At 56.3% G+C, this 19,040-nt stretch overlaps 2 protein-coding genes across 8 annotated transcripts in view; one reads left to right on the forward strand and one right to left on the reverse strand.

Annotated features, from left to right (window-relative positions):
* The window catches only part of CFAP99 (cilia and flagella associated protein 99), a 44,004-nt gene extending 29,424 nt beyond the window's left edge, over positions 1-14,580 (reverse strand). For both annotated transcript variants that reach the window (XR_004027270.1, XM_030801020.1), the window contains exons 1-2: positions 14,472-14,580; positions 7,122-7,249 (exon numbers count right to left, since the gene is read on the reverse strand). Coding sequence is in view for 1 of the 2 variants with exons in the window: in XM_030801020.1 (XP_030656880.1) it covers positions 7,122-7,232 (111 nt within the window). In the remaining variant the exon portion in view is untranslated. The remainder of the gene's footprint in view (positions 1-7,121; positions 7,250-14,471) is intronic.
* A 317-nt stretch (positions 14,581-14,897) lies between these two features.
* Positions 14,898-19,040, forward strand: part of ZFYVE28 (zinc finger FYVE-type containing 28) — a 139,974-nt gene continuing 135,831 nt past the window's right edge. For 2 of the 6 annotated variants that reach the window (XM_030801015.1, XM_030801016.1), the window contains exon 1: positions 14,898-15,271. In XM_030801015.1, the coding sequence (XP_030656875.1) occupies positions 15,233-15,271 (39 nt within the window). In that variant the 5' untranslated portion in view covers positions 14,898-15,232. The remainder of the gene's footprint in view (positions 15,272-19,040) is intronic. The other 4 variants (XM_030801018.1, XM_030801019.1, XR_004027268.1 and 1 more) reach the window with 2 other exon arrangements.

Here is a 19,040-nt window from a genome sequence, read left to right on the forward strand (position 1 = left end):
CCCTCAGAGTCCCCTGGCTCTGTTCCAGTCACACTGGCCTCCTGTTTCCTCATCAGGGAACTGGCTGTTCCCTCTGCCTGCGACCTCCTCCCAGCATACTTGCCCCATGGCTGTGAGGACTGTGCTTCCGACCAGCCCTTGCAGGACATGGCCTGTCCCAGTCGCGGCATGGCTTGTTTACTGTCCCTTTCTTGGCTAGATGGCCACCTGGGCACTCGCCAGAGAGGAAAGGGAATGCCCTGCCTCCACATAGATTGCGGGGACCCACTGACATCCTGTGAGTGAGGCTGGGCACAGAGAGGGGGCTCAGTGGGTGAGGGCTCCCCCGCTGAGATGCCGGGAGGGGCTCCTGCTGGGGGCTGGCTCTGATCTCAATAGCCAGGCTGGCACCTCAGTTTCCCTCTCAGCTTCCTGCAGTTGCCAGGCTGTACCCACACCGAGGGCACTGGTACCCCCCCTCCCCCCCCCGCCATGTAACTGACGACATCTTGTCAGAGGAGCCCAGGAGCCAGGACAGACCCTTCCGAGAGCAGTGAGTCAGCATGGCCGCTGAGGGTGATGACTTTGCGGGACGCTGCTGACAACCTCCTCTGGCCTCCCCGGCTCAGGCACCGCGACTCCGCTTCTCATCAATGACGTCTGTGTTCGGGAAGTGTGAGCATGCATTTTTAATAAGGTCAGAGCCTTGAGCCCTATGCCATCAGCCCCAGGCAAGGGGGGCTGGGCAGGGCCACGCTGGGCCAGAGGGTCCTGGAAGCTGCAGTGCTGAGTGAAGAGCCAGTAAATGACATCCCAGTCCACGCCAGGCTGGGCCGGGCCCACAGCCAGGTCCTTGCCACTGATGCTGGGCTGGCGGCCTACGGGACATGTGGTGTCCAGCCTATTCACGGAGAGGGGCCTGGGGCCTGGGGGTGGGGGCAAGGGGTGACACATGCCTCGGGGCGCTGGACCAGGTCCTTCTGACCAGGCCAGCAGAGCTGGGCCTAGGCCGGGTGGGCTCTCTCTCCCAGAGGAGGCAGGAGAGGCCCTTGCTACAGGAGTGGGCTCCTAATGGGGAACCAGCCTCAGCTGCTGAGACCGGCCTGTGGCTGCCCAAGGGTCTCTGAGTTTGTGATAAAATCTTGGGCCTTGGTCAAGCTCAGGGCTCCTCAGTCCCCAACCAGGGAGAGCAGCAGGCACTCAATAACGAAGGGTCCGGCATTCACAATCGCTAGAGACTGCTGCAGCGGTCTCTCAGCACCTCCAGAAGTGCACTTGTCTGCTGGACTCACAGGGTTGGGGAAGAGCTAGACCAGGTCCAGGCTGGGGCAGGTGGGGGGAGGGGGTGTGGGGCCAGGAGGCTGATTAACAACAGGATTTGTGATTCATGTCACCAATACCTGCTCATCAGTAATGCAAAGCCTGAAGTCAGTTAGAAAAGTAGGCAAAGGAAACGGAGGCTGCAGGGCCATAAAGCATCCCTTCTCTCCTCCTTCTCACTTGGCAGAAAGAATGCCGTCCTGTTGGGCATGGTAATATTTTTTTTTTTTTTTTTGAGACGGAGTCTCGCCCTGTCGCCCAGGCTGGAGTGCAGTGGCGCGATCTCGGCTCACTGCAAGCTCCGCCTCCCGGGTTCACGCCATTCTCCTGCCTCAGCCTCTCCAAGTAGCTGGGACTACAGGCGCCCGCCACCACGCCCGGCTAATTTTTTTGTATTTTTAGTAGAGACGGGGTTTCACTGTGGTCTCGATCTCCTGACCTCGTGATCCGCCCGCCTCGGCCTCCTAAAGTGCTGGGATTACAAGCGTGAGCCACCGCGCCCGGCCGGGCATGGTAATATGTCCAGCTAAAACCATATTTTGCAACTCTCCTTGATGATACAGCCACGTGACAGTTTTAATCAGTAAAATGTAATGACAAATTGCTAGGTGTGGCCTCCAAGAAAGCACCTTGAAAGGAAGGTAGATTCAGCTGGCACATGCCTTATACTGTTTGCCTTTCCCCACTCCTCACCTGGGATATAGATGCAATGCTGGAGGTAGGGCAGCTATTTAGTGACTATGAGGCAACAGTACGTGTTAAGGATGGCTGTGTGGAGAGGAACGGAATGAGTTCTTCATGGCATCATAGAGCTGCTGAACCCACTCTAGACTGCCTGTCTGCAGACTGCTTCTCATATGAGCAAAGATACCTTTAATTGATTAAAGCTACTGCTTTTCTGGATTTTGTTGTATCCAAACACAGTTTCCTAACAGACACAGGTCCGAACAGATGGTTCAAAGTGAAATACATATTGCTTCAAAACTTAGGAAAATATAACAAGAGAAACGATGATTATAAATACACAAAGCTTGCCACGTGCGGTGGCTCATGCCTGTAATTCCAGCTACTTGGGAGGCTCAGGCACGAGAACTGCTTGAACCTGGGAGGTGGAAGTGGCCATGAGCTACACTGCAGCCTAGGTGAGGGAGTGTCTCAAAAAAAAAAAAATACATAAAGTGACTTTTCCCACCTATTTGACTGGCAAAGATAATAATTTTTGCCTGCACACGAGGCTGGGGAGGGTGTAGGGGAACAAGTGCTCCCTACCTGCCCAGGAGAGCAGCAGTGGATCTCCGTGGAGAGCCAACTGGCAATCCACACTGAAAGCATGAGAGCCAATTACTCTCACAGCAAGAACCTGCGTCTTCTTGGACTTGACCTTGGGTGCACCCAAGATGCAAAGGGACAGGTGGCCAGTCAGTCCCACAGTGGTTTGTAACAGATCTCATCTCTAGATCCTTAACTTAATTACATCTGCACAGACCGTATTTCTAAAGTCAAATTCATAAGTAACCAGGGGTTAGAATTTCAACATTTTTCTTTTTTTTTTGAGACAGAGTCTTGCTCTGTCGCCCAGGCTTGAGTGCAGTGGCGTGATCTTGGCTCACTGCAACCTCCGCCTCCCAGGTTCACACCATTCTCCTACCTCAGCCTCCCGTGTAGCTGGGACTATAGGCGCCCACCACCACGCCTGGCTAATTTTTTGTATTTTTAGTAGAAATGGGGTTTCACCGTGTTAGCCAGGATGGTCTCGATCTCCTGACCTCGTGATCTGCCCTCCTTGGCCTCTCAAAGTGCTGGGATTACAGGCATGAGCCACCGCGCCTGGCCAACATTTTTTTTTAAGAGCCAGGATCTTACTCTGTTGCCCAGGCTGGAGTGCAGTGGTGCAATCATAGCTCATCGTAGCCTTCAACTTCTGGACTCAAGCAATCCTCCTTCCTCAGCCCCCGAGTAGCTGGGACTACAAGCATGTGCCACTATGTTTGGCTAATTTTTACATTTTTTATAGAGAAAAGTTCTCACTATGTGGCCTAGGCTGGTCTCAAACTCCTGGCCTCAAGCAATCCTCCTACCTCAGCCTCCCAAAGTGCTGAGATTACAGGCATGAGCCACCATGCCTGACTCATTTTTTTGCTTTTAGAGAGAAATGGGATCTTGCTATGTTGCCCAAGCTGGACACGAACTCCTAGGCTCAAGTGGATCTTCCTTCCCCAGGCATCCTAGTAACTGGGACTAGGTACATGCCACCATGCCTGGCTTAGTATTTTTTTTGCGGTGGGGGGGCACAATTTAACCCAAAACACTGCCTTTCACCGCAGTCTGCTGTCCAGAGTCTGCCATTTGGTTTATGTATTGTATAATTTTCTGGCAAGTGGCAGCCTTGAGCCTTGGCCTAGCAAAATCAGTGAATTGCAACAATTTCTTGATAGCTGGAGAGGAAAGCGAGTTGTCCAAACTGGATCAGGATCCAATGCACCACCATTCCTCTCGGACTTGTGAGGGGCCTTTGAAAGGATCTGAAAAGGCTGGGTGCGGTGGCTCGCACCTGTAATCCCAGGACTTTGGGAGGCCGAGGCGGGTGGATCACAAGGTCAGGAGATCGAGACCATCCTGGCTAACACGGTGATACCCCATCTCTACTAAAAATACAAAAAATTAGCCGGGCGTGGTGGCGGGCGCTTGTAGTCCTGGCTATTCGGGAGGCTGAGGCAGGAGAATGTCGTGAACCTGGGAGCGGAGCTTGCAGTGAGCTGAGATGGCGCCACCGCACTCCAGCCTGGGTGACAGAGCGAGACTCCGTCTCAAAAAAAAAAAAAAGAAAGAAAGAAAGGATCTGAAAAACCAGTGCCTCTGAGGAACAAGCCTCCTTGCCACCAATGGGGGCATCTGTGCAGATCCGTGCTGGGCAGCCCCCTGGGTATCCGTTGTGTCTGCCACTGCCAGTTTGCCGGTAGGATTGGTGTGCCAGGCTCCCCGTGGAAATGCACACCTGTGATCGTCACGTTGTGACTTGCCAGGTAACAACTAGTCTCATCTACCATTAATAATCTGTGGGTTATAGAAAACAAACCCAAACCCAAACTATTTGTTGTAACAAACTCATTTTTTTGGTAATGATGATTATCAAGAAATAGACATGAACTTTACCACTTTTTGCTTGAGGAAGGGGTAAACACACCCCTTTCCCTGCCAAGGTGCTGTGTGGCTGTGCAGGCCAAGACAGCGTCAGGGGGAAAGTTTCCACATGGAGGCAACAGCTAGTGCAGCAGGGAGCACGTGGAATGTTCCAGAAACACTAGGAGACCAGTGCAGGTGGAGCAGAGTGTACGAGTGGCAGAGTTGAAGGCAGAGCTGATGATGGACAGACGTGGGCTAGAGGAATGGGGGTGCCCAGGAGGCGCCAGGGTTCCCACTGGAGCAAGGGGAGACGGAGTGGCCGCCGGCTGAACTGGGGATGCCAGGATCAGCAGCTCTGGGGGAGGTCACATGGATTCATTCACCTACTGACGTGTCACATGGGAGGTGCCCATTGGACACCCAAGGAGATGTGAGTCCAGGCTCGGGAGAGGTCAAGGATGGAGGGAGGAGCAGGAGCTGTCAGCAGGCAAGGGGACCAGGAGTGTGTATAGCAAGGAGAGCAGAGAGAAGCCGCTGAGCCTGTGTACCCTGCACACCCGACAGGGGAGGCCCGAGCCCAAGAAGGAGTGGCTGCCAGGTGAGAGGCAGACCTGGCGCAGGGGTACCCAGGAAGCTGATCGGAAGGGCCCGGAGCTGGGGGCAGGGTCAGCTGGGTCAGAGGAGCTGAGGCGGCACCACTGGATTTGGCAACAAGGAGGTGGGGGGTGACCCAGACTGGCGCCGTGGGTGGAGGGGTGGGGGAAGTCCGCCGGGAGGGGCGTGAGGGAGGATGGAGGAAGAGCTGCCGCTGATGGCAGGGACTTTGAGGAATCTGTTAGATAGAAGGCAAGGACCGCGGGAGCCACAGGGGAGTACAGAGGACTTAAAAAAAATGTTTTTAGGGTGAGAGACATAGCAGCACGGGTGGCTGATGGGAAAGATCCTGAGGGAAATGAGGGGACAGACAGGGCGAGCTGCTGGAGCTGCTCTGGGGCCGGCCAGAGGGGCCAGGCTACAGGAGGGCCCAGGCAGTGGGGTGAGTGATGCCAGCTCCCAGGACGGGCTTCTGGCCAAGGGGACCTGGGCCTTCGCTATTGTCTGTTTTGGATGGGCACAGCGAGGGCAGGCCGGCGGGATGAGAGGTGTGCCTGCTGTGCTGAGGCCTTAGCTGGGAAGAGGAGTATGGATGAACCTGGGCCCGAGCTGTTTGCGTCACTTCCCCACGGTGCTTAGGGGCTCAGGGAAAGAGCTGGGGGCCGGAGGGTGCTGAAGCGGAGGGAGAGGTGCCCACGGAGGCCTGTAGCTCTGCGCACAGGCCCTGCTCCCCTCTCCAGTCCCTGCTGGCTGCCAGGCCCCAGCCGGAGGAGGCGCCTCCTCCAGAAGCTGGGAGCAGGGATGGATCAGGGCCCCAGGCCTTCTCTTATGGCAGAGGCCTTGGCCCCAACCCCTGCAGCCTTTGTAACCCACTCACACCACCTCTCCTCTGGGCTTTCTTGAGGCTGCCCCAGAGGTAGCTAATGAAGGATGAACCCCTCATTCTACCCCAAGGGAAGGTGGGCTCAGACTGTGGCCTGGGGGAACAGCACAGGTGCACCTGAGCAGGTAGTGAGAACGGGGGCTGGAGTATGGCCAGGGCAGCCCCGAGGGGCCACGCAGAAAAGCAGCACACATAGGCCAAGTTCATCCAGAGCGAAGCGGCACAGAGGGCTGTGGCCTGCAAGGACAGGCAGGCGGCCTGAATTAGCACACTTGCTATGAGCGCCCTCTTTCCAGGGAGTGAGTGCCCTCTCCCTGCTCCTGGGCAATGATGGGTTGGTGATGGCCCATGTGACAGCCGCCCAGGATTTCCCCTGGTGGGCTCAGCTTCCTCTGGAGGCCCCATCCAATGGAGCCCAAGTCCCACATTCCTGGAGGCGGGGGCCCTGCAATCCAAGATCCTGTTCCCCAGGCACCTGCCACTGACAGTTGGTGGATGTGAGATCAGCACCTGGGGGTGGGAGCTGAGACTGCGTGACAGGGAGGCCCCTGAGTGGGGCGGGGCTGCCAAGGTTGCAGGGGGTGCCAGGACCTGGATGGAGCTGTGAGGAAAACCCAAGGACGGGAGGACAGGAGCTGAGGAGTTGGGCAGCCTCCAGGTGGGCCTGTGACTTCTTCCAGGTGTGGGTAGGAAGATGAAGGAGGTATGTACGGACGCCTGCAGCCCTCGGCTCCCCGGGTGCCTCACTGCCCAGGCCAGCCCCTGCCTCCGTCGGAGACCCGGTCAGTGATTTCCAAGTCTCGGTTACCACAAATACAGCACAAGTTGTGGCCTTGCGCACCCTCACTGCTACAGCCCTGGGGCGCCTGGGGGATGGAGGACCCATTTCCTGAGATAAGATGCCCCCCAGAGTGGGGGTGGGGCATGGGGGCACTCCAGGGTTGACCCTTCTCGTCAGTGTTAACTGAGGATGGAACCGCAGTGTGGATGTCATATCCCGGGTTCCGGCCAAGGCTTCTTTTCACCAGAGCCTGGCCTGACACACATTCTGGGTGCCAGGAGCACCTCCCTATACAAAGAGCAGGTCTCTGTGGAAAACACTGTCAGCTTCTCCATTTGGAAGGAAGGCAGTCGTTAGGAAGGCATTTGATGCCGTTCACTAGAACAGCTGCATGACAGGTGCCACTGGCGCGGCCTCCCAGGAGCCCCCAGCAGATCCTACCTGCAGGGAGGTGGCCGCAGCCTCCAGGAACTGCTCGGGGTTATCCCTCTTGGGTGTAAATTTGTCGAGTTGCTCGATCACAGTTTCAATGCATTTTCCATAGTAGGCCATCTTCTCAGGGCAGGAGCCTAAGAACAAACCGTGCAGGTCACGCCCTCCAGACCTCGGATGTGGCCGCAGGACCCTCCCCAGCAGCGACAGGAGTCCACCAGGGTGCTGGCCCTGCAGCAGCAGGGAGGCCGGATGTGACTGGGGGCCCTGGCTAGGGTGCTGGGCCTGCAGCAGTGGGGAGGGCCGGATGTGAGTGAGGGCCCTGACAGGTACCCCAAGGTTCATGTCGTGCACTGTCTCCTGCAGGCCTCTGCAGCTCAGGGGCCCAGGCTGGCCTGGGCGAGTTCACCCTCAGGTCCCCCCATCACCACAGACCCAAGCCGGCCGAGTGCCCCTCAGGCCCCATAGCCATGCCTCCTTGATGCGGTGACCCCTGCAAGGGGCCCGCGGCAGAGAACACAGGCACCTCTCGAACCAGCCTCTGAGCAAAGTCCCTCAGCTTTGCCCGGGAAGGTGACGGTTTCTTCGTCAGGCCCTGCCGGGGAGCAGAAGGTCCTGGGTGAGGGTGACCTCATCACACATGGTTGGAGTAAGAAGGAGCCTAGGGTCCCTGGGGTCAAGACCGCCATCCTGACAATGGGGGGACAGGGCCCTGGGGAGGGCTCGCGGGGGCGCTGAACACTCGAGAGATGCAGCAGTTCCAGGGGACGGGCTCGCCCAGAGCCCCTCCCAGGGGACCTTGGAGAAGCTGCCTAGGGTGAGGCTGGGACCCTGGGAACCAGCTCTAAGGACAATATGTGGCCCCCAAACTATCCTCAGAAGAGGCAAGGCCTGTCAGCAAAGGCTGTCATCCTCGGCTGTGGCGCATGCCTGGGCTCCGGCTGGACTACGCAGGACAGTAGGGCAGCACAGGGCAGAGGGGGCCCTTCTCACCCTCCTCTTGCTCTGTGACTGACCAGCCACTCTGGGCCAGGCTGGGCTTGCAGGGCCACCAAGCTTGGGGACAGTGGGAGCACCTCGCCTCTACCCTGCAACAAGCTAGAACAGCCCCAGGTAGCAGTCCCCAGACCTGGACCCTCCAGGCTGGAGACTGACTAAAAAAATGCAAACGACCCTCCCCAACCACCACTGACACTGCAGGGTCCTCGGTGAGATGCCAGTCCTGGCCATGCTAAAGGTCCATGTTGACCTGCCCCTTGCCTCTCTCCCTGGCCAAGACTCAGAGAAAAGGGGAGGCCAGGTGTCACCAGACACTTTAGAGAAACCTCTGACATGAAACATAGAAACCGTAAGAAAAGAACCAGGAGAAAATGATGCACAAGGCAGGAAAAAGCCCAGAAACCAGGCACTGCCGTGCAAGAGAAGAGGAGATACAGCGTCCAAGGAACAAGCAATGGCTGGAGAAAAAGAGAGGGCTCGTGAAAACCAAAATACAATGGCAGAACGAAAAACATAAGCAGAGGAGACGGAAGGTAAAGTGAGGAAATCTCCCTGAGTAGAAAAAGATGAAGCTGTAGAAAGTCAGGGAAAACACTAAGAAAATCAGGGAATGATTCCTGAAGGTCCAAACCCCAATTAACAGGAGTTCCAGAAAGACAAGAGAGAGAAATAACAAGAAAATGCCCTAGAACTGAAGGATGCGGTCTTCTGGACGGACGGGGCCCCCTGGCAGCTCAGCACAGGGAATGAGTCGTGGTATTTCAGAGCCAGGGACGCCCCTGGGAGTGTCATCGTGGGGAATTTCCAGGCTGTGATGCAGGTAGCCCCAAGGTGACATTGGCTGGCAGGACAAGGACAGAGCGGGAGGGCAGGGGCTCCCGGGGGTGTCTCCAGTAGGAGCACCTGGCATGTTCTGCGAGTGGGTTTAACTGTACAGTTAGGGAAAGAGGCTGTGATGCTGGCCCTGGCCAGGGATGGCATCAGCCCAGGGCCTGTGTCCCCACCTCCCTGCTGGCTGCACCACCTGAGGCCTGACATGGGCTGTTTTTTTTTTTTGAGTTGGAGTTTCACTCTTGTTCTCCAGGCTGGAGTGCAGTGGCGTGCTCTTGGCTCACTGCAACCTCCATCTCCCAGGTTCAAGCAACTCTCCTACCTCAGCCTCCTGAGTAGCTGGGATTACAGGCACCCACCACCATGCTGGGCTAATTTTTGTATTTTTTTAGGAGAGACGGGATTTCACCATGTTGGCCAGGCTGGTCTCGAACTCCTGACCTCAGGTGATCTGCCCGCCTCAGCCTCCCAAAGTGCTGGGATTACAGGCGTGAGCCACCACGCCAAGCTGTCCTTTTAGGGGCTGCTTTAGGGACCAGCCTGGCTGTGCATGGACACAGAGGCCAGCAGGAGCCTCTCTCTAAGGAGGCCAGAAGAAAGGCCGCTTGGAATTTGGAAATCTGGCTTGAAGCCCTGGTGCTGGAAACAGGCCCTGGAGACCAGGCCTCCCAGAACAAAGTGAACATGAGCCTCTGGCATGGCCAGGACCGTCACTGCCCAGGAGCCTGCCCTGGGCCCCGGCTGGGTCACCTTCCCCCCACCCCGTGTCTGGAGACCAGCAAGGCTGCCTGGCTGTGCGTTCCTCTGCCAGTGCGGTCCTGATGACTCAGGGCAAGGGAAGAGACGGTGATGCTGCTGGCTTGGAGGACACCAGATGAGAAGCCATTAAACCTGCAAATCCACAGATGCTGAGCTGTAGATGCTGCAGCCAGGCTTGCCTGGGCAAGATGAGAGAGGTTTGTGGGTGAGGCTGCCCAGACCCTCTGAGAGTTCCCACCCCCTCCATGGCCTGCCCCTGGGGACCTGCCACCTAAGCTGCCTCAGCCCACCCTGTGGGAAACCTTTGCTTCTTGGAAGGCTGGGCCATGGGAGAGAGACCGCCCACACCCCACCCCGGCCTCAGGTCCTTTCACTCTCCTCTCATCCCCTCTAGCTGAGTCTCGGGTGGGGATTTCGACAGCTGTGAGCAGAAAGGCCCAGGAGGCCCAGTGAGCACCCTCCCTCCAGCCTGCCAAGGCAGGAACACTCAGGGCGGGGCCTTAAGCTCGCCCTAAGTCCCTGCTCTCTCTGAATTCAGGCCCTCTCCTCAGGAGGGTCCCAGCAGGCCAGGCCACCAGTATGGCAGGGGTGCAGTGCGGTGTGGTGCAGTGTGGGCCTGGTGGCCAACCCTGGTGGGTAGGTGGATCTAGGCAGCCATAACACAGCCAGGGGGCAATAGGCTGCTGGCAGCAGGAAGCACTTTTCTGGGGCATTGCTCGTTGGGGAGGGGGGACCTGTGGCTTTCACTCCAGGCATTGCTGAGAGCAGTGGGGGCTCCCTGTAGGCAGTGAGCTCCCAGCTCACAAATCCCACTCCCCATCTTCGCCAGGGTCAGCCACACTGAGGCGTTTTTTAAAACTCCATAGCGTAACTGGGGACTTCTCTACAAAAAAATTAAAGAATGACTCAGGTGTGGTGGCCGGCCTGTAGTCCTAGCTCCTCGGGGGGCTGAGGTGGGAGGATCCCTTGACCCCAGGAGGTCGAAGGTGCTTTGGGCTATGTCTGTGCTACCATGCTCTAGGTTGGGTGACACATTGAGATCCTGTCAAATAAATAAATAATAAATACATGTAAAAGTCTACTTTTAGAGAAACAATGTGAAAGAGTGAGTTTTCTTGCCGTGCCTCCACGTCACGTTGTGGGTCAGGCTGCCCTGGGATGGGGTCCCTTTGCCCCAGGCTTTTTGAATCTGCTCTGGATACAGCTCTGCCTGGAGGAACAGGGTATACACCCAGGAAAAGGGCCCCTTCCTGCGCCTGGTGCGGGCGGTGAGAGTGGGTGGTCTGCACGTGCGTGGTGGGAGCTGCCCCCAGGGTGGAACACTTTCCCTGCCATCTCCCCTATCCTGGAGCTGGAGCATTCTGGAGAAAGGATGATCCTAGGCACCCTTTGGTGATGCAAGTCGAGGAGGAGCAAGAGGGCCATGTCAAGCCCGCCCCCCAACCCAGGGCGGACCTGGTAGGAATGAACTGGAAGGAATAAACGGACAAACCAAGTCGAAGATGGGGACGGGGGGTGAAGAGCCCCATTGGAGTCCAGCCTGACTCAAATTGTCCTGCCCTGCCCCTGGAACCCTGGTTCACTGTTGGGCCTGAAGATCCCTGGGGCGGGGCCTCTGTACCCCTGAATCGGGCCCAGAGCAGGTGTATGTGAAGGTGAATGTAAGGAAAAGAGATGCTCGAATTCTGAATCCCACTGAAATTAGCCTAAGAACTTCATCAAAACAATCACATCTTTGGGGAGGAAATAGGTACTAAAATTCATCCAATTCTGATGCCTGCTTTCAGCATCTCAGCTATATTCATGCATTCATTCATTCTCAAATTCTCAGCCTGATTTTATTTTTTTCCTGATTTAGGGTCTCACTCTGTCATCCAGGCTGGAGTGCAGTGGCTGGATGATAGCTCACTGCAGCTCAAGTGATCCTCCTGCCTCAGCCTCCTGAGTAGCTGGGACTCTAGGCGTGCACTACCACGCCTGACTAATTTTGTACTTAATTTTTTTTTTTTTTTTGTAGAGACAGGGGTCTTACTATGTTGCCCAGGCTGGTCTTGAACTCCTGGCCTCAAGCGATCCTCCCACCTGAGCATTCCAAAGTTCAGCTTTAATAGTGAAGTACCATCTATGTGGGAGGTGGGATTTAATTCCCAAGCTTAATGATTTTTCTCTCATATTGATTTTAACTCCATTGATCAGGACTTGACTATCTTATATTTAAGGCAGCTTTAAAGGTGGGCTGGACTAGGCTGGGCGCGGTGGCTCATGCCTGTAATCCCAGCACTTTGGGAAGCCAAGGCGGGCAGATCACTTGAGATCAGGAGTTCCAGACCAGCCAACATGGTGAAAACACATCTCTACTAAAACTACAAAAATTAGCCAGGCGTGGTGGCAGGCGCCTGTAATCCTAGCTACTCGGGAGGCTGAGGCAGAGAATTGCTTGAACCCGGGAGGCAGAGGTTGCAGTGAGCTGAGATCTGCCTGGGTGACAGAGCGAGACTCCGTCTCAAAAAAAAAAAGTGTGGGCGGCAGACTAAAGCTTCTCTTTCCTTGGGAAATATTTTATAGACACAAATGAGATTATATGAGGAGGTTTAAATTCCGTCAGACACAAAACAGCTCAACACTGTCAACCACTAGGAGATAACTCATTTACCTAAGATCTCAAATGTATGTTAATTAAAATACAGTCTTTTCTCCTGATTAAAGCCAGTCTCCTAAGGGTTGCTGCCAAGTCATGCCCCTATGGCTTGTGCTTAAAGCGCAACCCCACGTGGCAGGTTTTGCTAGTTGCTTTTTAATCTCCACTCCCCCTTTCCTCCAAAATAAGAAAACTCTGATTTTTAGCTGGGTCTACTGCTGCCCAACTGAAAGATGGCATTTCCCAGCCTCCCTGGCAGCTGGGGCATGGTCGTGTGGCTAAGTTCTCCCACCACCTTCAAGAAGTGGAAAGGTGTGAGGCTTCTGGAAAGCCTCCCTGAACGAGAGGGGCATATCCGTCTTCTCTTTTGCAGCTGGTACCTGGGCTGAGGAGGTGATGGCAGGAATGTGGGCAGCCACCCGGGATCATGAAGAAACGTGAATGGCAGCTAGAAAAGCTGATCCTTGAGGACTTTGGGGTTGCCATACCAACCATGATTGCCTCTCCATGGACCTCTTTTATAAAAATATGAGTAATATTCTTGTTTAGGCCACTGTGATGTTGGGATTTTTCAATACATGCAGCTAAACCTAACTGATACCCCACTTCCCCAAGTTCAGCCTTCATCCCATGCACAATTTCAAACTGTAAAACATAGGAAGGGAGCCTCTGAGCAGATACAACTGCTCCAGACCTTGGAGTTGGCCAAGGATAGACCCACAGAGAACAGCCATTCACTCAGTGGACAAGCCCATCAAGTGTGTGCCCCGAGATCCTGTGCTGAAGAAATGACGGCTTTGGGAGCGGCAGGTTTTACGGGGGAAGACTGAGAGTGCGGTTTGGGACCCGTTAAATTTGAGAGCATCTGTTAGGCGTCCAAATGGTGAAGAACAGGTAAACAGGTCTGGAGTTTCAGGGTTGAGGTTAGAGACATAGGTTTTGAGAAGTTTGGGAGAAAATGGTTGTTTATAAAACCACGTGACTGTAGGAAATCCCCCAGGGAGGGAGTGGATAGAGTAGCTTCCAAGGACTGAGTCCAGCGTCTCCAGTATTGAGAGGTCGGTGAGCAGGGGAGGCACCCAGCCAACGAGATCAAGCAGGAGTGGCCAGGAACGAGGAGGAGAGGTGGACAGTGTGATCTGTTTCAGCCAAGTGAGGACGGTGTGTCACAGAGAGGGCACAGTCGGCTGGGTCACCCGGTGGTGACAGTTCAAGGAAGTGATGAGCGCTGACCCCTGATCATCGGATTTTGCAACATCAAGGTCAAGGATGACTTTGATAAAGAGCTTCAGAGGAGTGGTTGGGTGAAAATCTGATTGGAGTAGGTTCCAGAAAGAACAGGTGGGAATTGGAGATAAGGGGCAACTCCAGAGGGGTTTTGCCCTTCAGAGGGTCGACTGGGTGGCAGGAAGAGGAGAGTAGGGAAAATCAATGAGTTACTCAAAAACGAACACGGACCCCACCCCTACCTAAGAGAAACCTTAGATGCCAGCGCGCCTAGGCTCACATTGAGTCTGATGGAATACAGTGGTCATGGAGTCCACGGACCTTTCTGAGCACCTGGCCCTGGCCAGTGAGGACAAGCAGGAACAGGTCATACTTCTCAATTCTGAACCGAGAGGGGCATGACCTCCATCTCCTGTGTCTCACATCTGCACGTTTCACAACAAGCCAGAGACATGGTGCTGGTGCGGCAGGGAAAAGTGCAGCGCTGTGGGGTCAGGCCGACCCAGATCCGCCGTGATCTGGATGCAACCCCCACAGTCAGGGCACGCCGGCCTCGTTGTGCCTGCTTCTCTGGCTGTCAATGGGAAGTTTAAGTGAGGCCACGCGTGGGTTTTTAGCTCTCTGCTTGACACATAGCAGGTACTCAGATTGAGGTGAGCGTTTTAAGGTACAAATTAGGGCACCACTGGGGGGAGTAGCGAGGGCGGAAGAGTATCTTTTTAGAACGCACCGCTGATAGTGGTGATTAAAAAAAAAAAGAGGCACCGTTTACTTTCATCGGGGAGCTGGGAAGAAGACAGAAGAGGTGTTTGGGAGAAGCAAGATGAGAGGAGAGTGAGAGGGAACCGGCCGGCACGTCATGAAAGTCGGCGGCGCGTCGCCCCGCACCTGTCCCGCCCCCGTACCTGGCGGGCGCTCGGGGCAGCCGCGCCCTCCTGCCGCCGCCACCTGCTACCGCAGCAGTTTCCTGGGCCAGCTGGGGCTAAGGTGTCGGCAGTCGTAGTCTGTCAGCTCCTGGTAGGCAGGACGCCGCGTCTGCTTGGCGTCGTCACCTAGCAACCAGATGCACGATCCGGCGCCATCGGGCGGACTACAACTCCCACAATGCATAGCGCCGCGGCGGGGCCCGGGACGCCAAGCCCTGGGCGCCGCCTCCCCGTCATGCCTTTCGGGACTTGTAGTTTCTTGGACCCCCGGGCGCGGCGGGTCGTCCCGCCGGCAGGGAGCGCGCCTCGGGCGGGGTGCGGCGCCCGCGCGGGGATTGGGCCGCCTCCGCCCCGCCCGCAGCTCGCGGTGGGCCCGGGGCTCGCGGCGCCCTAGGCGCATGTGCGGCGCGGGGCGGCCGTGACCAGCGGAGCGCGGGGTGTCAGTGAGCAGCGAGGAGCCGCGCGCCCCCGTGCCCGCGTCTGTTCGTGCGCCCGAGAGCCCACTCCCGGGTCTGAGGTCTGCCCGGCGCGCTGCTTGCAGAGCATCCTCAGGGCCGCGCACCTGCCCCGCGCACCTGCCCGCCGCCCGCTCGGCGCTCCAGGCTCCGCTCCCCAGCCTCCCTGCGACAGAGCGGGGACTCCGGCCGTGCCTCCGCGTCCGCCCCGCGCCTCAGCCGGGCCCGGGCGCAGCGCTGCGGAGGGCGAGGGCCGCCCGGAGTCCGGCCAGGGCCGGCGCGGCGATGATGAACAGGTTCCGAAAGTGGCTCTACAAACCCAAGGTGAGCGGCCCCGCTTGGGCCGGACGCCCCCCGCGTCGCGGCCTCTCCCCTCCCCAGGACCGCCCGTCCGCCCTACGAGACGGACTCCCTTTCCCTGTCGGTGGCCGGCCTCTTCCCCCACAGCCGACATCCTTCCCTCCACTCCAAGACTTGGACAGATCTTCATCGCCCTGTTCCTGGGGCGGATCCGAACCTCCCTCCCCGCTTCCTAAGCCCGGGTCCAGGACTGACCCTCCTGCTCCTCCTCTCGGGCCGGGGCGCACTTTCCCTCCCCCTCTATCCTGGGCCACAACGGCCCCTCTCCCTCCTCATCCCGGTCCTGGACGGTGCCCTCCTACACTTCGTGGTCCCCAGCCCGCGGGCCCGGAGCAGACCCCCTACTACTTCGTCTCCCCTCCCTGCACCAGGGATGCCCCCTCATTCCCCTCCTGCCCCCACCTCCATTGTCCTGGGCCCGGAATAGACCTCCCTCCGCACCCCAGAACAGACCCTCTCCCCACTTCCCCAGGTTCTGAGAGAACCCACATTTCCCAATCCCTGGGTCCAGGGCAGACCCGTCCTTCCATGTCCAGAGAGGATCCTGATGGAGCTGCCAACGGCCTCCCTTCCCGAACCAGGACTGACCCACACCTCGGCCCAGTTCGCGTCCCCTCCCTTGTCCCCATCCTTGTCCCTTCCCCACCCACGTCCTCTGGAATCCGGGACAGGTCCTCCGCCCGGCCCTTGGGGCGAGCGCGCCCGTGGCCAGCAGCCTCGGCGGGGCGGGAGGTGCGGCTCTCCAGCCGGCGCCCGCGCCCCTCCTAGCGCCGCGGGGTCGGGGTCCGGGCGGCGCGCCCCGTGCCTCGGCGGCTGCGCCAGTCGCACTGCGGGCGCTGCGTCCCCGCCGCCCGCCTGGGGCTCGTGTCCGCTGCAGCCGGAGCAGGGCCGGGCGCGCTCGGCGCGGGGTCAAGGCGCGGCGGTGTTCGGGATCCCGGCGCAGGGTCCAGGGCGCATCTGGACGTCCGAGGGTGGCACCCTGGGGCCGGCGCAGCGGGGAGGCCCGGGCCCTGAGATCTTGGGGGAGGGCACGGCGTGGGTGGGGTCACCGCGGCTACCAAGGGCGGGAGTGGGGCCAGGGCTGCGTCCGGTCAGCTCGGACGTCCGAGGCCACCGCGTTGCCGACCTACCCCTCCTCTCTCCGCTGTCCGCCTTTCTCCGTCCAGTGTCCCCGGCCGCCGCCTCCACCGTGGGTGAGCTGTCACGGCGGAGGTTTCCTGAAATCCGTGCCTCGCGTGCGCCCATTCCAGGAAGGCGGGAGATGGGTCTGGAAGATCGGCACGGAGGTTTCAGGGCGCACTCAGGGCCCCGAAGGGCGTGTGCTTCACGGCCTTTGAGGTCGGGGAATTCTGTTTGTCGTTGCAGGAGTGCTGGGTTGAGGGCTTACGGTACATGGGGCGCCCCTTGCTCGGCCTTGGCTTGACCAGGAGGGGACTCGGGGAATTCAGGTTTCCTGTGGAGGCACTCCCTGCTCCCAACCTCCCTGTCCCTAGCAGCGACTTCTTAAGGGTTCGTCCGGAGCCTTGCGTTTCCTGGCGCTGGGTGTGGTTTGGGGCCGAGCCGTCTGCGTCCAGCCTCTCCAACTGCGGCGCCTTCGAGCCCCTCTCGGTCCTGCCTGCTGCCCCCATGCGCCTCTGCCGGGGGAGGGCGGTGGCCTCCGCTCTGGATAGCTGTGTGAGTGGTGTTTGGTTCCAGTGACTTTTCCTCACCAGCTACTGAAAACCAAGTCTGCTTGTAAAACGGCGTTTTGCGGGCGTGCAGCAGCATTATTTTCTGTGACAAATGGCGGGAGGCAGCTGGAGAAATGTGTCTCAGGTCTTAACTAATATTCTGGTGTCGCTGAAGGCACTTGCTGGGACACTAGGGGATGCCCCTCCGGACATGGCTGTGGAAGAGGCCGCCTTTGGGGGATCACCCTTCTAATCGTGTTGAAAAGGAAGGAAAAATAATTGTAGACTCTGTTTCATGAGTAGCTGAGTAATTGCAGGATGGCCTTGTCTGTTTCCATTTAGGGAAGACACTTTAAAGGTAGAACATGAAACTAGAGGTTGTCCCTAGGATTAGGAATTGTGTTCCTAACTTTTCCTCTTAAGCAGGCAGCTGCCTTTCCAGGCAGGGGGCAGGCACCAAGAGGGCACAGCCAGTGAATCAGCTGATCCCAGGGATCAGCACAGAGCTGTGTGCCTCCGGAGAAGGGATGGAACAGGATTGATGTGGATCTCTTTCTTCTCGTTGTCTTCTCCTGGCATGCTGTCTGGTACTAGCTCCAGAGCTCTGGACTTGAAACGTATCTCCATCTCAGATCTGTCTCTGGCCATAGCATTTTCTGGGAGCCGGTGCCCTGTGGGCAGTCTGAACTTGGGCTGTCTCTTATTTGAGAAATGTCTTTGGAGTTAAATATCTTGATTGTTTGAAGGGTTGGAGTATGTTATGTCACTTCATAGCTTTTCATTTTTCAAACCAAAGCTCAGATTCTTGCCTTGGATTATGAATTGAATTTTATGCTTCTCCTTCCTGTCTAATTTAACACATTTTGGCACCAATAAGCACAAAGTCAGTCCTGGGAAGATTCTGGGCCTGGAAGATTGAAGTGTTAAACATTAGCTGTGGGAGGATGTGTCTGGGGGAGACTGTTGCCTGCAGTTAGGATTTTTTTTTCCCACTTTGTATTTAGATAGATGTACAATTCAAACTGAATTTTTAATTGAATTCCAGCTTTGGTTTCAAACTGCACAGTGAGCTTCTTTTTATAAATTTTTAAATGTGTGTGTGTGTGTGTGTGTGTGTGTGTGTGTGTGTGTCTGTTTGTAGACACAGGGTCTCACTATGTTGCCCAGGCTGGACTCAAATTCCTGGCCTCAAGCAATCCTCCTGCCTCAGCCTCCCGAAGCACTGGGATTACAGGTGTGAGCCATTGTGCCTGGCCAACATTGAGCTTCTTGTTCGTTACAATATGGTGGAAAATATTCTGAAATGAAAATATTATTCACTGTTCTTATAGTTCTAAAAAGCCATTGGAAATGCTTAAAAATATTCCTGCGTGACATAAATTTTGATATGTGAATAAAAATTAGCTACTACATTAGCTACCTAAGTTGAGTAAGAGTGCCTGATGAATAATACAAAAGTTTAACATTAAAATGACATTTGCAAATTATATTTCTGTTCACTTTCTTAATCAGTCTTTTAAACACCAATATGATTTTTCTTGGTATAAAGTGTTCAGATCTTGTAAGTATTATCCTGACTTTGAACACTCCCTGAAAGAGATGGTGCAGGAAAACTCGTCAGCTTTCCTGCTTTATTGATGTTGGTGAAATACTTTCTTGCTTTTCTTTAGTGTTTTCAAGAGAGTTTATGCTTTAGAAAGGCGAACCATTTTCGCATGGTTGGTGTCTTCATTTGAAACAAAAGTGTCAGTGCTGTGTTTCTTGCTTGGTTATGACTTTCTATTGATTGACCTGGCTGGAAGTTCCTGGTCACTAGGAGGTGAGAACTCCCGGCAAGGGGGAAAGGGACCTGGACACTTACCTGGACCTGGGAGAGATTTCCTGGCCATCACCAAAGAGCATATTAATATCACTCAGGATGAATTTGTGTTTTCCATCTTTGAGGAGGAATCGATCCTCGGTGGGTTATGCTGGCCGGGTGGATGGGGTAGTTCCCGTGTGGCTGGTTACCATGCTCAACCTTGCATTCCGAGAAGAGCTCGCTTGTCTGCACCCCCAGACCG

This window comes from Nomascus leucogenys, chromosome 20 (assembly GCF_006542625.1).
Source record: "Nomascus leucogenys isolate Asia chromosome 20, Asia_NLE_v1, whole genome shotgun sequence".
Lineage (NCBI taxonomy): Eukaryota > Metazoa > Chordata > Mammalia > Primates > Hylobatidae > Nomascus > Nomascus leucogenys.